Source organism: Gossypium arboreum, chromosome 8 (assembly GCF_025698485.1).
Source record: "Gossypium arboreum isolate Shixiya-1 chromosome 8, ASM2569848v2, whole genome shotgun sequence".
In the NCBI taxonomy this organism is placed as follows: domain Eukaryota; kingdom Viridiplantae; phylum Streptophyta; class Magnoliopsida; order Malvales; family Malvaceae; genus Gossypium; species Gossypium arboreum.
In genome coordinates, this window is record NC_069077.1 from 110,023,029 (window position 1) to 110,037,844 (window position 14,816).

The 14,816-nt window shown below is 33.7% G+C and overlaps 1 protein-coding gene across 2 annotated transcripts; it reads right to left on the reverse strand.

Moving 5' to 3' along the window:
* Window positions 1-70: 70 nt before the first annotated feature.
* LOC108468651 (pentatricopeptide repeat-containing protein At5g11310, mitochondrial-like) lies at window positions 71-3,230 on the reverse strand. Of its 2 annotated transcripts, none has more exons than XM_053018164.1 (2): window positions 2,432-3,230; window positions 71-1,714 (listed from the first exon to the last, which is right to left on the reverse strand). In XM_053018164.1, exons 1-2 carry the CDS (start codon window positions 2,571-2,573, stop codon window positions 486-488), a joined length of 1,371 nt encoding a protein of 456 aa, XP_052874124.1. In that variant the 5' UTR covers window positions 2,574-3,230; the 3' UTR covers window positions 71-485. The 2 variants fall into 2 exon arrangements, with proteins under 2 accessions (XP_052874124.1, XP_052874125.1); XM_053018165.1 differs by having other exon boundaries at window positions 2,446-2,561.
* Window positions 3,231-14,816: the final 11,586 nt, after the last annotated feature.

Genomic DNA, 14,816 nt, shown 5'->3' on the forward strand with positions numbered 1-14,816 from the left:
TCATCTAACTAAGCACATCTTTAAACTCCATAGCTTACTTGGTTTAATGAAACACCGACATGATTAGCTCTTTTCAAGTCAAATCCAAGAATAAGATCTGTGATTCCATCTTTGACAATAAAAAAAGTGATACTGACAAAAGAAGAGATAGTGCTGGGTAATTGCAACCTCGAAATCTCTCTGTCAATTTCAAATAATTCAAAATAAATTTGCTTCAGATCCTCCAGCTTGAACATCAATCTTTTCTATCATCGTGTCTTCTACATATCGATATGTGCAGTGTAAAAATGGCCTTTCATTTTCATCATACTACTGCTAATATTATACTCAGATATATGAGTTCACACGGTATCTTAATCACAAAACAGAGTTCTCCACAATCAATTTCCATTATGTTTTCCCCGAAGATAACAAAAGCCATCTAACAACTGCCCCAAAATTTCATGAAGCCTGCTCCATTGTAGTTGCTTCCTTGCAGTTAGGCCTTAACTATTCATACTTGTTTCTTTAGCTCTTTTCTTGATAATCTCGATCAACTGGCCAGCTCTTGACACAGCATCTTCAGATAAAAATCTATGCTTAACAAGTTCTCTTGGATCATTACATGTTTTTAGCATATCAGACAACTGCCTTATGGATGTCCTCCTTGCTTGTGATGAGTCCTCATCTCCACCATATGTATTGGGCAATTTTTTGGAAGAATGGATAGAACTCATAAAACCACATAGTTTACTTGCCATCTTGGTCATTCCCCTTTTCTTTAACTCATCATTCATTCTCTGGAAAGTGAGGTATTGTGGAGCCAAACCCCTTTGTATCATGTCCTCAAACTCCCTAAAAGCATCTTCAAACCTATGCATTTTGCAAAGCAAATGAACCAACATAGTGCTAGAAGCCAAGTCCCTATCGTATCCCCTCACCATCATTTCTTTGCTAACCTGAACTGCCAAGTCCAACCTCTCCTCCTCACACAGAAGCTTCAACAAAACCTGGTAAGTAAGCCGATCAGGAGTATGACCAGACTGAATGATCTTTGTATAAAGGTTCATTGCTTCCTCAATTTTCCTGAATTTCAAGAAATATCGAAAGAAATAATTGTAGGTTGTAGTGGTTGGGATGCAACCCCTGCTAATCATCATCTTAAGTATTTTACTAGCTCCTGCTAAATCTTTGGACTTGCAATAACCTTTTACTAAAGAGTTATATGTCGAAATATCAGGGCTAAGTTCACAGAACAAAACTTGTCCCATCATCACTAATGCATCCTTTAACCTACCTGCTTCCCCCAGTGCATCAATAATTGGATTGTATACTTTTAAGTTCGGCTGAATTCCTACTCCCTTCATTTCATCAACCAATTCCATTGCCCTCTCAATACGACGCATAGTACAGTATCCTTCTATTAAGGTACCATATGATACAACACTAGGTGACACACCATTCTTTTTCATGTCCAACCAAAGTTTCTCTGCATGCTTGAGCTTTCTCAACCGTAACCATCCATTTAATAGCATGTTATAAACCTTGATTGATGGAACCCAACAAAGATCTGTCTCCTTTTTTCTAGAGAAATATTCACTTGCCACCCCAACGTGCCCTTCCTTACTTAGTGAGTCCAAAATTATTTCAAAAAGATTACTTTTGTCATTAGAACTGCAAATTTTATCTAAACAGCTTGCAAATTCAAATGTCCGGATAGCAGGCTGAGTCATACCTGCATGATTATATACTGCATCACTAAACCAAAAGAAATATAAAATTCAATGGGAAATTTAAACTCTTTAAAGAAGGTTTATTTTCTTATCATGTACTAATTTTAAATGATCATATTAACTTAATGATTCAATGTTGAGTTTCATTAGACAAGTACATTTACCTGCTCAAATATAGTAGTAATCCATAACTTCTCAGTCCAAAACAAATATCTTATTCACAGACTTGCAAATTCATCATCGAATTGGTATATACTGCACATGTGAGTAGATATACCTACTCCAAATATGGGACAGTAGTAATCCATAATTTCTTGGTCCAAGAACAATATCTTAATTACGGATTCGCAGATTCATCATCGAATTGATAAAAAACTGGAACATGTAAGAACATACACCTGCTCGAGATATAGGGTAGTAGTAATCCATAAGTTATTAGTCCTAAAACGATGTCTTATTTACATATAACGTCTCGATATATAGGATAGCAATGAGCCATAATTTGTTATTCCGAATCCAATATCTTATTTAGGGATTTGCAAAATCATCATCTATATACCTACCTTAAATTCGTTAAGAAAAAACAATATTGAAGGTCAATAATGCAAAATGTAGACACAGAAATAGAATGTGAAGGATTGCTGAATTCAGGAGTCCAAGATTAATTTCCACGAAAAAGCAAGTTCAAAGCTTTTTACGCAAAGCATGAAGGAAATTACCAGCGCGAGCGTACCGTCTGATCAAAATTATAAAGGTATTGACAGAAACCAAATTGGAACCCTCCTTCCCAACATCAATCCGATCAAGAACCAAAATCCAGGCGTCCTCAAACTTCCTAGCTTTACCAAGTATATTGATCATTGAATTAAACAACGTCGCAGAGGATTCAAACCCAGGTTTCTTTTCAGCACAAAGAAATAAATTATGCAACAATTTTGGAGAAGAATCAAAGCGTTCGAATATTGCTTGGACCAGATCCGGGTCAGGGTCTACCCTTGTTTGGTCCAAAGCGGACTCGAAAGATGAACTGGAGGTAATGGCTGGGTCTTTGAGGAGATTGGAGATGATGGAAAATTTGTTTTGGGAGAAACCGGAGGTGGGAGCTGGGTGAGGTCTGGTGTTAGAATTTCGAGAATTTTGAAAAATTCCCACTCTAACACTGCATTTGAGGCCCAAAATGTTAGAAATCGAACGTTTAGAAACGAAAAGAAAATGCAAGAAGCATATAGCAATCAGGGAAGTAGAGAGAAAAAAAATGGCTCCACTAAACTAGCATAACACCCCAATTATCAGGTGAATTGTAGACAGTGGTGCTTTAAAAGAACAAATAGAAAAAAAATAGATGGTAGTTTTTGGTTAGTAATGTTTTTGTAACTATACTACCAAGTAATATTCCCTAAGGGAGCACTTCTCCATGCATTGCTCCATAGGCAAAACTACATACATGGGAGCCAGGAGCCTTGCCCCCATGATACCAAGTTCATGGGCAAAGCTAAGCACCAAGACTTGTCATTTTCATGTGGTCTAATCATAATGAGCAAAGCATAGCAATTTAAGTTGAATTTGCAAGCATCTGTGCAAGAATTCATTTTCAGCCATTTTGTGAAATCATTTTTATTTAATAAAATTCTGCCTTTGTGCATATTTTCCAAGTGTGGACAGATCTGAAGTTACGACTACTTATCAAGTTGTTCAAGAAGTTGTAGAATCTTTGATTTTTCATGTCCCTTTCATAGATGTTTCTAGTTTCAAGTCAATTAGGGGTTCCATAAGAAGATTGATTAATTGGCAATTTTTATCATAAGTTCACCATGTAACGTCCCAAATCTCCGGTACAGTAAATAATACTATTTTGAGACCTAAAACAATGTAGCTTTGAAGAAAAAAGAAATAGTTTAATAAGTGAAGTCTTAAGGAATTATTTTATTTTTTGAAAAGGGAATCGTGAGAATGATTGTGAGTATGAGATATTGATATTAGGGGCAAAATTGTAAATTTGAAATGTAGAGGATTAAAATGTAATTTGACTAAATTGAGTAAATATTAGTTAATAATGATTGCTGGACATTAGGATGATTTGGAATATGTATTATTATGAAGGAAACCACTTTATGGACTAAATTATAAAATATGAGGACCTAAAGTGCGAATTTCCCAAAAATGAAAAAATAAGTTAAAAACCATGAATGAACTCCCATATGATCGGAAGAGTAAGTGTAAAGAAAAAAAGGATTTGGGGACTAAATTGAATGGAAAAGTTCAAGGACTAAATCGCAAATTTCCCATTTTATCTTGAAATGACCTAAATGCAAATTTCTGCATGGACTATTATTGATTATGGATGATATGTATAAATTATTGAAATTTTGAGGTATTAAGTGTCATGAATGGAATAAAGAAATATAGTAAGTGAAAAAGGAGCTAAAGTGCAATTTTACCTCATAAGGGGCATTTTGCTTATTTTACATGGAATCTAATTGGAAATATTATATTTTTTTGGTCAAGACCAAGGTATCCACCAACAACAATAGTGACTAATCCCCTTGCCATGGGTGCTCTTTAAAGATGTAAATGGTTGGCCACAAAATCTACTTTATTCCCATGAGCAAAGATCAAAACCCTAACAAGGGATGAAGTAAAGAACCACCGTTTGAGATAAAAAATTTATTTGCGTTATCTTTTATTTTAAAAAGTTTTGATATAACAAAGTTAACTAAAAGATTATCCTTAATCAAATTTGCAAAATTCATGAAAAAATCATAGAAAATTAGTTTCAAGTGTTTCCAAACTCATAACATTGATTAAAATGATTTAGAATATTTTTTATTAGATTAATGTAACATCTCCAAATTTTTTATCTAACATGTGGCACTATTCCGATAACAAATATAGTGAATGTAACAACTCAGTTTTAGCTAAATCAAATTAATATTTTGGAACCACAAATATGAGGTCGTAAAATTATTTTAATATTATTTTTGGTGTTTATAGCATGTGATTATATATGTGTGAAAGTTTCGTGAAATAATTTTATCGTTTGGATGCTTAATTTGAGAAAAGGACTAAATTGCATAAAAGGTAAAAGTTGCATTCTACATGTTTAAAGTGCTTATTTGCTATGGTTTATTAAATGGAAGGTCCTTATGATGAAATTAGACCATTGATAGTGGAAATTGACATAAATAGGCATTAAATGGATGATATTAAATGTTCTATAATAAGTTTAATTTAGTAATTTGGTTATTAAAGATTAATAAAATAAAATAAAAACAAACATTCATCATCTTTAGTCCATCTTCACCGAAAATTAAAAGAGAAAGTGCAAATTTGCTTAAATATGTGTTTTTGGACTGAATTGAATGAATCAATGAATAAATAAGTTAATTTTTAATTCATATAGATCTTGAAAGAAAGAAATCAAATTTAGATTGGGAGAAATTAAAAGTTATTCAACAGTCGACCCGATAAGTCAATCCCTAATACGAGGTATGTTCATATAAAAATGAATGCCTTTAAATTGATTTATAAATGTTTATTAGTTATCTAAATTGTTTATTAGTTATTTAATTGCTATGAATGTTGAACGAGCAAATACGAGCAAGATTCGACAGAGTTATGATATCTGAAAGTCCCGTACGAACCTTAGGAAAAGTATAGGATACTAATGTCATGACATTAGGATTATCGAGATGTGATTACATGTAAGACCATGTCTGGGACATTGGCATTGTATTGTGATTACATGTAAGACCATGTCTAGGACATTAGCATCGTTATATGATTTCGTATAAGACCCTGTCTGGGAAAGTGACATCGATATGTGATAACATATAAGACCGTATCTAGGATATGGCATTGTACGAGCTTTATGTGATTTCAAGTATCTTTAACGATTCTGAACGGTTTAACGGGCAAAGTCAAGTCGAAAATGAATGTGTGAATGAGTTAAGTGACTCAGGTATATACGAGATTCATACGAGTATTGAAAAAGGAAGTATTTGATGAATTTAATTAAATATGTGTACAATGAGAAAGGTTTGTGTACTTATATGTGTTTACTTATAGTTGTCTATTGATGGAAATGTTATTGATTCATGTGGTAAGTTTATTTGTATATGGCTTACTAAGCTTTTAAAGCTTACTTTATATGTTATTTCCTTGTTTTATAGTTAATCGAAGCTAGCTCAGACATCAGGGATCATCAGGAACATCGTCACACTATCGATCATCTTGTTGGTACTTTTGAAGCTTTGTATATATGGTATATAGCATGTATAGGCTAGTGTTAAGATGATAAGTTTTGAGTTATGATTTTAGCCATGAGATTTGGCTTGCAAATGATGTAAATATTGGTGTGAATTTGACCATTTAAGTTGGCTTGAATTATATGATGTATAAATTGTCTTAAGTTTTGGGCATGTTTAGTATGGTTTTATGATTGCTCTACTAGCTAGATGTTAATTGGTATATTATTACTTAGAAGATGGTGTTAGAATGCCGATGCCCCCAAGGCGCAGTGGAAAAATAAAATTTCGGCAATCCAAACCATGGATCCATGTGTGAGGAATGAATCGGGAAAAAAATTATGATAATGGTTTCGAAATTATCGAAACTTCAATATGATTAGATAGCGACGCCTTGGCAACGAGAATTCAGAACCACTATCGAACCAAGTTGCAACTTTTTCAGATACCGACCTCTACGTAATCCACCCAATTGACAATGAACGGAAGAAGTCCCCAAAACTGTTTTAGAGATTTTCTTTACTTGACGGCTGCTAGACCACTCAAGCTAGGTTTCGGGTTTTATTTATACATAACTCCCTTTTTTAATTGGTATATTTATAACGAATCTTAATTCACAAAATTTTAAAATAAATAAATATAATAATATTTTAACCGAAAATTATAATTACATTAATTATAACAAAGATTTCGGTAAACTATATTTATTTAAATTTATATACAAACCAAATTCATATATTAATAGAATTATGTTTTCATTATGTGTACAACATCCTTGTACATATAATATGTTCGATATTTTATTGCCCAATTAATTAATTCTATAATTAATTTAATTCATGTGACAACCAAACACAATACCAACTATGTTTTATTCCGACCATCTCAACCATATGGTGTGACCCTGTAGGCTCTTGTAACGTTAGCAGTAATACTAGAATGATTTTAATGTTACATACAATGAGTGGCATCTAGCAATGCATCATTGCTACCTAAGTTACAAGAAGTCATGATTCGACATAACCTTTTGTGATTTACCTTTCATGCATTAATCCTTAAGTCCTTTATCTCTGGAATGAACACAAGTCATAGAATAGTCACACTTGCATAGTCCATCTCATGTTTCTTGATATCTTGAGTAGACTATGATATACAGATAAGTATGAATCTCATATCAACTTATTTGAGCATGGCCATGCATTTCTAGTCTCACTCAATCAAGTGGCCTAAGATATTACTCCCATTATGTAGGAGGGACTTATACTATATTGATCAACCATATCCCTCTACATAGATTGTGGTATATCCAACATCAGCCTTTATAGAACAACCAATTACGGTGTACATTTGACTAGATCAAAATATATAACTCACGATGTTGGGATAATGATGATCTTAAGTCTAAGGATCATATACATATTAATCACTATGAGTAATGTTGTGACAATTACATAATAATCCAAAAAACATACTCATAGCGAGTCAGTCCAATATGTTGTTCTCTAACACACATATTCATGCATTGATTTTGACACTCCATATCAATGACAACTCTTTATCATCAATCAACTACATATTAGTCTTAATGCGTTATTGTTGTCCTAGTCAACAATAATACTTGATTAAGGATATTTTAAGAACAATCATATTATTCTCAGGACATTATTATAAAACAGTTTATTTATACACACAGAAAAGAAACTGAAATAATAATGGAAATGCCTTATATTAATAAACATGGTAAATCAAGTATGTTATTACAACCATCTCATGATTGATCTTTGGGCATACTCTTATAGATGGTATGTTATGAATTGGTTTTAAGATGATGAATTGATATGTTTTGAAACATGAAATAGATGATAAGGTGATGAGGAAATGCATTTAGAAGTTATGTAAGTTTAATGATTTTGACATATTAATTTGGTATGTTTTGGCTATGGATTTGACTAGTTAAGAGGATGGTTTATAAATAGCATGAAACTGTGTATGAAATAGCATGTTTTGGTTGCCTATTAATGTATTGAATTGGTACAAATGTTGTGGTTTAGGTATGCTTGAAACCAAGCCTATTTTCACTCCACACGGTCAAGCACATGGGCGTGTGGTTTGACCGTGTGTGACACATGGCCTTAGTACACGGCCGTGTGTCCTATGGGGTACCCTTTTGAATTAAGTCAGTATACCCTACAGGTGTGGCATGGCCTAGACACATGGGCGTGTCTACTGGATGTGTGTGGCACATGGGATGGCACATGGACATGTGACCCTTGAATGCTTGAAAATTTTATGTGTTTTCCTAAAGTTTGCAAATGTTATCAGTTTAGTCTCAAACCTTTTCCAAGCATGTTTTAAGGTCTTGTAGAGTTTCATAAGGGACAATATGATTATGTCTGATTGATGATTATGTGATAATGGATTCATGTATGAGAAATTTATGTTGTATGCCGTAAATGATTGGTAATGCTTCATAGCCCTATTTCGGCGATGGATATGGGTTAGGAGTGTTACAATTTATTGGTATCAGAGCTATGATTTAGTCAATTCTAAGACTAACATAGCGTGTGAGAGTCTAGCTATACATGCCATATATATACACTGCAATAGTGTGATGATTCCTAATAGCTTAAAGTGTGTTTTCATATAGCAAATGGATTCCGATTGAGTTTTAGCTACGATGTGGAAAGTAATGCGCCCGCTCCCGCTCAAGAGGCAGCACCGGTTGATTCTAGGTCGATTTCAGGTAGTCGTGAGGGAGAGGCTAAGCAAGCCTTTTTCCAAATAATGAGTGAGTAGTTCATGGATTTTGTTTGATTGAATCCGGCTGCTCAACAATCTCCACCCTCATCTGTTCCTCAACAAAACCCTGCTATTCCTTATGTTATAGATTTGACACTGTTGAACAAGCCGCCAGTGGATAAGATTAAGAAACATGGGGTTGAGGAGTTCTAGGCTAACATTGATGATGATGCTGAGAGAGCTGAGCTCTGGCTAGAGAACATGACCAGAGTATTCGATGAATTATCTTGTACTTCTGATGAGTGTATCAAATGTGTGGTATCTTTACTTAGAGATAATGCATATCATTGGTGGAAAATATTGATATTTGTGGTTCCTAGAGAACGGATTACGTAGGAGTTCTTTCAATCTGAGCTTCGAAAGAAGTACATAAGTCAACGATTTCTCGACCAGAAGCATAAAGAGTTTCTAGAATTGAAACAAGGCAGGATAATTGTTAGTGAGTATGAAAGAGAATTCGTATGTTTAAGCAATATGCTTGAGAGTATGTGTCTACTGAGGAGATCATGTGTAAACGATTCGTTGACTGGTTGAATGAAGATATAAAACTATTAGTCGGGATTCTTGAATTCAAGGAATTTGTCGTTCTAGTTGAGAGTGCTTGTAAAGCTGAGGATCTCAGCAAAGAAAAGAGAAAAGCAGACTTAGAAGCTAAAGACTCGAGAAAGAGATCAATGAGTAAGTCGTATCAATCTTTATTGAAGAAATTCTGATACTCTTTTAATCGTTTTAATGCATCAGTGGGACATTTAATCATGGATCGTGAAAAGCAACCTGTGAATTCTAAAGCTCAAGCTACATCTATTGCTAGTGTTGGCAGTGTGAGACAAAACTGACCCGAGTGTAGACATTATGGAAAATGGCATATCGGTTATTGTAGATTGAATGATCGAGCCTGTTTTAAATGTGGATCATTAGATCATTTCATTTGTAACTGTCCTGAGTTGGCTGAGCAAGATACCATACAAAACACGAGGCTAAGTAACACTGCAGTTAGAGGTAGACCACCCAGAAACACCAGAAATGTGAGTGGTAGGTAGAGAGCGACTAAAGATTCTGCTGTGAGGTCAAAGGCCAGAGCACCCGCACGAGCCTACACTATTTGTGCTTGCGAAGGAGCGTCATCTCAAGATGTTATCACCGGTACTTTTACTCTCTATGATACTAATGTGATTGCATTGATAGATCCAAGATCAACTCATTCTTATATATGTGTGGATTTAGTATCCAGTAAGACTCTGCCTGTAGAGTCTACTGAATTTGTGATTAGAGTATGAAACCCTTTAGACAAGTGTGTTTGGTTGATAAAGTGTGCAAAAACTGTCCATTGATGATTCGGGATTTCTGGTTTTCGGCTGATCTAATGTTGTTACCATTTGATGAATTTGATATAATTTTGCGTATGTATTGGCTAACGTTACATGATGCTATAGTAAACTGTAAACGAAAGATAATTAATCTGAGATGTCAGAATAATGAGATTATTTGGATTGAGTTAGATGATTTGAATAGTATACCAGCAGTGATTTCATCGATGCTAGCTGTAACAGCCCGATTTTGGGGCTAGTCAGAATAGTGGTCTCGAGACCACAAATCTGAAGTTAGAAAATTTATTTTATTATTATTTTGGAGTCATAGCATGTTTATAGTAGTACGTGAAAAATTTGGTGAGCTAATTTTAATGTTTGTGGGCTCAATTGCGAAAAAGGACTAAATCGCATAAAGTGTAAAAGTTATATTTTGATAGCTAAAGGTGTTATTTTATTAGTGAATCAAAATTGGGGGATTTTAAAGGGAAATTAGATCCCTAGAAATAGAGTGGCCGTGTAACATCCCGAAATAGGGCCTAAACAGAATAGTGGCTGCGAAACCATGAATCCGAGGTCAAAAAAAATTATTCCGATTAAGTTTTAAGGTTTATTCATTGATTGAATAATTGTGTGAAAATTTTGTGAAGAAATTTTATGTATAATTGCCTAATTTGATAATTAGGACTAAATTGTAAAATTAGTAAAATGTATGTTCTAGATAATAAAGGGGATTTAATTGAAATGGGTTCTTAAAGTGGAGGTCCTTATTTAGAATTAGACCATTGTATTTAATTTTGGACAAATATGGGCAAGAATAGGACAAATTTGAAAGAAAAGCCTTTAAGGGCATTTTGGTCATTTAGTAATTAAAAGAATTAAAAAGAGAAACTAAAGCCAAAATTGGTCCATCTTCTTCATGGAGGCTGAATATAGCATGGGGGAAGCCATGGTTAGGGTTTCCAAGCTTTCCAAGCTCAATAGTAAGTCCGTTCTAGCCTCGTTTTTAATGTTCTTTACGTTTTTGGAGTCTCAATAACTTGATTTAGCTTATTCTAGCAATAATTCATGCTAGGGTTCATATTTTGAAAAATACCCATAGGTTAAATGTGTTTATTTTGATGTTTTAGGGTAGAATATGAAGCTTGAAATTATGTTAAAAAACTTTTACTAAGCGATTTTAAGTGAAAACGAGTAAAACGACACAATCGGTAAAAATACCTAACATTCATAAGTACATGATAGAATGAGAATTTGATGTTTCCATAGAAGGGAAAAATGTTCAGCGTGTCATTAAACATAAGAAAAATGGATAAATTTTAATTTCCAAGCCTAGGGGCAAAATCGTAATTCTGCAAAGGTTTAGGGGCAAAATTGTAATTTTTTCAAAGTTTGAGTTAGGGAATGTTTTGAATATTAAATTAATTAAATAAGTGAAATATGATGTTTTAGATCCCGGAAAGTGAGATTTGGACCTAGAACAAGAGAAAAACTGAAAATCGAGAAAGTTGGTAAAATGGTCGTTTTGGTATCGAGGTAAGTTCATATGTTTAGTAAGCATTTAATTATGCATCTTTGAATGATAAATTGATATTTTTTTCCATAAATACTTTAGTATTGAGTTTCAGATATAATGATTAATGTTCGATAATAATTCGATATTGGAAAGAGAACTTGTATAATTTATATGTAAGAACCATATTTTGTGTTATGGCTTTGTGTGATAACAAGAAAGTATTGACTAGCATAGTTTGATGAGAATAAGTTAAGTTGATTATATGATGAGATTGAGAATGTAAGTATGTAAGTTGAGTAGCTTTATTCAATTATTGTTATTAGTATTGTTATTATTTGAGTTATGCGACTAACCTTGAGAATTTGGGCAAGTATGTTTCAGCTATGACTTGACAAGGCATTGATATCTCAAATTCCATGGTTGTATCATGGCAATTAAGGAAGAATTGATGAAAACGTCCATGTTCATAAAATGGCATTTAAGGAGGAATTGATGGTTAAGGATACTATGTAAGACCATGTCAAGACATGGCATTGGTAAGGCAAGGATCCCGTGTAAGACCATGTCAATACATGGCATCGACATTGATTAAGGACTCCATGTAAGACCAAATCAAGATGTGGCATTGGCACTAAGACAAGGCTACCATGTAAGACCATGTTTGGAACATGACATTTGGTAAGATAAGGATATCATGTAAGACCATGCCAAGGCATGGCATTGATAAGTTTTATAAGTCAAGGAAATCATGTAAGACCATGTCAAGATATGGCATTGATGAGTTACTATAAGGCAAAGGTCCCATGTAAGACCATCCCAAGGCATGACATTGGTGAGTTCATAAGGCAAGGATACCATGTAAGACCATGTCATGACATGGCAATGGTAAGTTCAAAAAGGAAAAGGTTCCCGAGTAATCAAAAGAGTAAGTCAAAGAAACGACAAGGTGAGAACATGAAGAAAGAGTACAGGTATGCATTTAAGGCTTATTTGATATTGAGATTGTAAGTAATTGAGATTATCAAGTATTAAGTAACTGATGAGTTTTCAGTTATGCTTGTGACACTTTATGACATGATTGGCAATATGCCTATATTATGAAAGAGTACTCATGTGTTAAGTGAGATGTTGCAGGTATGTAAGCAAGCTATTAAGTAAGGTGCCTTTTTTATTCTGAGCCTTTGGTAAGGTTACCGATGAGTAAGATAGGAAAGTAAGAACTAAACATTATTTAAGCAAATTATGACAGCATAGTAGTAAGCTAAATTGATTGCTAATGCTTATTATTTTACATGTGAACTTACTAAGCTTTATAAGCTTACTTCTTTCACTTTCCCATGTTTCAGAGTACTTAAAGCAAGCTCGGGTTGGAGGTCGTCGGAGATCACTTCACACTATCGACTATCAGGTTACCAAATGGATATCTTCGTTTACAAACGTTCTAGTTTATGGCATGTATAGGGACTTAGCCATTTTGTGTGTATGTCCTTATGATGTGGCTAAAGAATGGTATGTAAATATTTGATAATGATTAGCTATTGAAATGGCTAATGAAGAACATGTTCCAGTGTTATGTATGCCTAAATGGTAGTTAATACAAAGAAATCATGAAAAAGTGAAATTAGCATTAAAATAGTATTGAACAGCAGCAGTGATGTGATCTTGAAAAATCACCAAGAATAGTAGAAATGGAATTAGGTGATGAATGAGATATAAAATTAAAGCTTATTGAGTCTATTTTCATATGAAAGAAATAGAGTAAGAAAAATAAGTGTATATTAAGAGATATTTGAATTTTAGTGAGACACGGTCAGAGCAATTTCTGAATCCCCTATTATGAATTTATAAATTCACTAAAACTTGTACAAAAATAATTAGGAGTTATAGTTTATATTTCTAGATTCCTTAGTGAATCTACTTTCAAGAGAAATAAACAACATGGTTATTTGAATTTTGTACAGGGAGAAAATTGATTCGTAGTGAGGAGAGGTCAGAGTAGTCAAACAGTGCAACAGGGGAAACTTTAACTAATAAATTGTACTAATTGGCTAGATCAAAAATTCTGGAAAAAAAATTAGTAAGAAGATATATGAGTCCACTTTTAGGGAAAATTCACGAATTTAAATTTTGAGTTTTGTGACTCGAGTTATGATTTATTTAGTTATTATGACGTAGGTGGGCAGTTTTATAAGGAATAATGAAATAAATTGTTTTAATTTGTCTAAGTATTCGAAAAAATTTTAATGTTCCCGGTTTGGTCCCTAACTGTTTCAATTGCATGTTTTAGGGTCTCGAGGTCCCTTTTTAGGGACATATTGAATGAATGTAAATAAATTAATTTTAAAAGAAAATTTTATGCCCCGAATTAGTAAGTTAAGTCAGGTAACGCCTCGTGCTCGACTCCGGCGATGGTCTCGGGTAAGGGGTGTTACAGCCCGGCTATAGGAGACATATGTGGTCAAATTTTCAAAATTTGTTGGGTTAGGTGACAAATTTTGACTAAAATAGAAATAAAATAAAGAAGGATGATATCATCCCTTACTCATCTCTTTTCTCCATCAAAAATTAGCCATTGAAGGGGGTTTGAGAGCTTAAAATTTTCAGCAACTTGAAGCACTCACAAGTAAGTGATTTCCATGTCTTTTGTTGATGATTTTTATATTTTTGAGACCCTTGAAGCATGAGCTTCCAAATGAGGGGTATATCTTGCAAAATGGTTGAAGGTCTAGGGTTTTTCCATGAGAGCATTTAAGGTGTTTTCTAAAATTTTATGGAATAATATGAGTCTTAGTTGTGTAATAGACAACTTTTGTAAAAGGTGTTATCATGAAAACACCTAAAGGGACCATTTTGCACAAGTAGTAAAATAAGTGATAAATGTGTGAAATAGAGAGAATTTGGGTTGCTATAAGAGTAAAAGAGTTCAGCTAAGTTTAAGATGCAAAGAAATTCGATAAAAATTGATTTTCGAGCATAGGGGTAAAATGGTCATTTTGCCAAAGTTTAGGGGCAAAATGTTCATTTTACCGAAGATGTGAATTTTTGATTGTTTAAACTTACTTAGTGATTAAATGAGTGCGTTTTGCTATTATAGATCAAGAAATACCGAATTCGAGCCTAGACGAAGGGAATGCCAGGCAAATTGACTAAATTGACTAGTCGCCACCTTTTGTAATTCGAGGTAAGTTGTATATAAATAATACAACTACATTGTTAATGTATGTATTGAATTGTATTG

What these genes read in the sequence shown, in the direction of transcription:
- LOC108468651 (XM_053018164.1), bottom strand. Translation starts at nt 2,573, where the DNA reads ATGATCAATATACTTGGTAAAGCTAGGAAGTTTGAGGACGCCTGGATT. An exon ending in CAGACGGTACGCTCGCGCTG is followed by an intron (nt 1,715 to 2,431) that starts GTAATTTCCTTC and finishes ATAATCATGCAG; the next exon opens with GTATGACTCAGCCTGCTATC.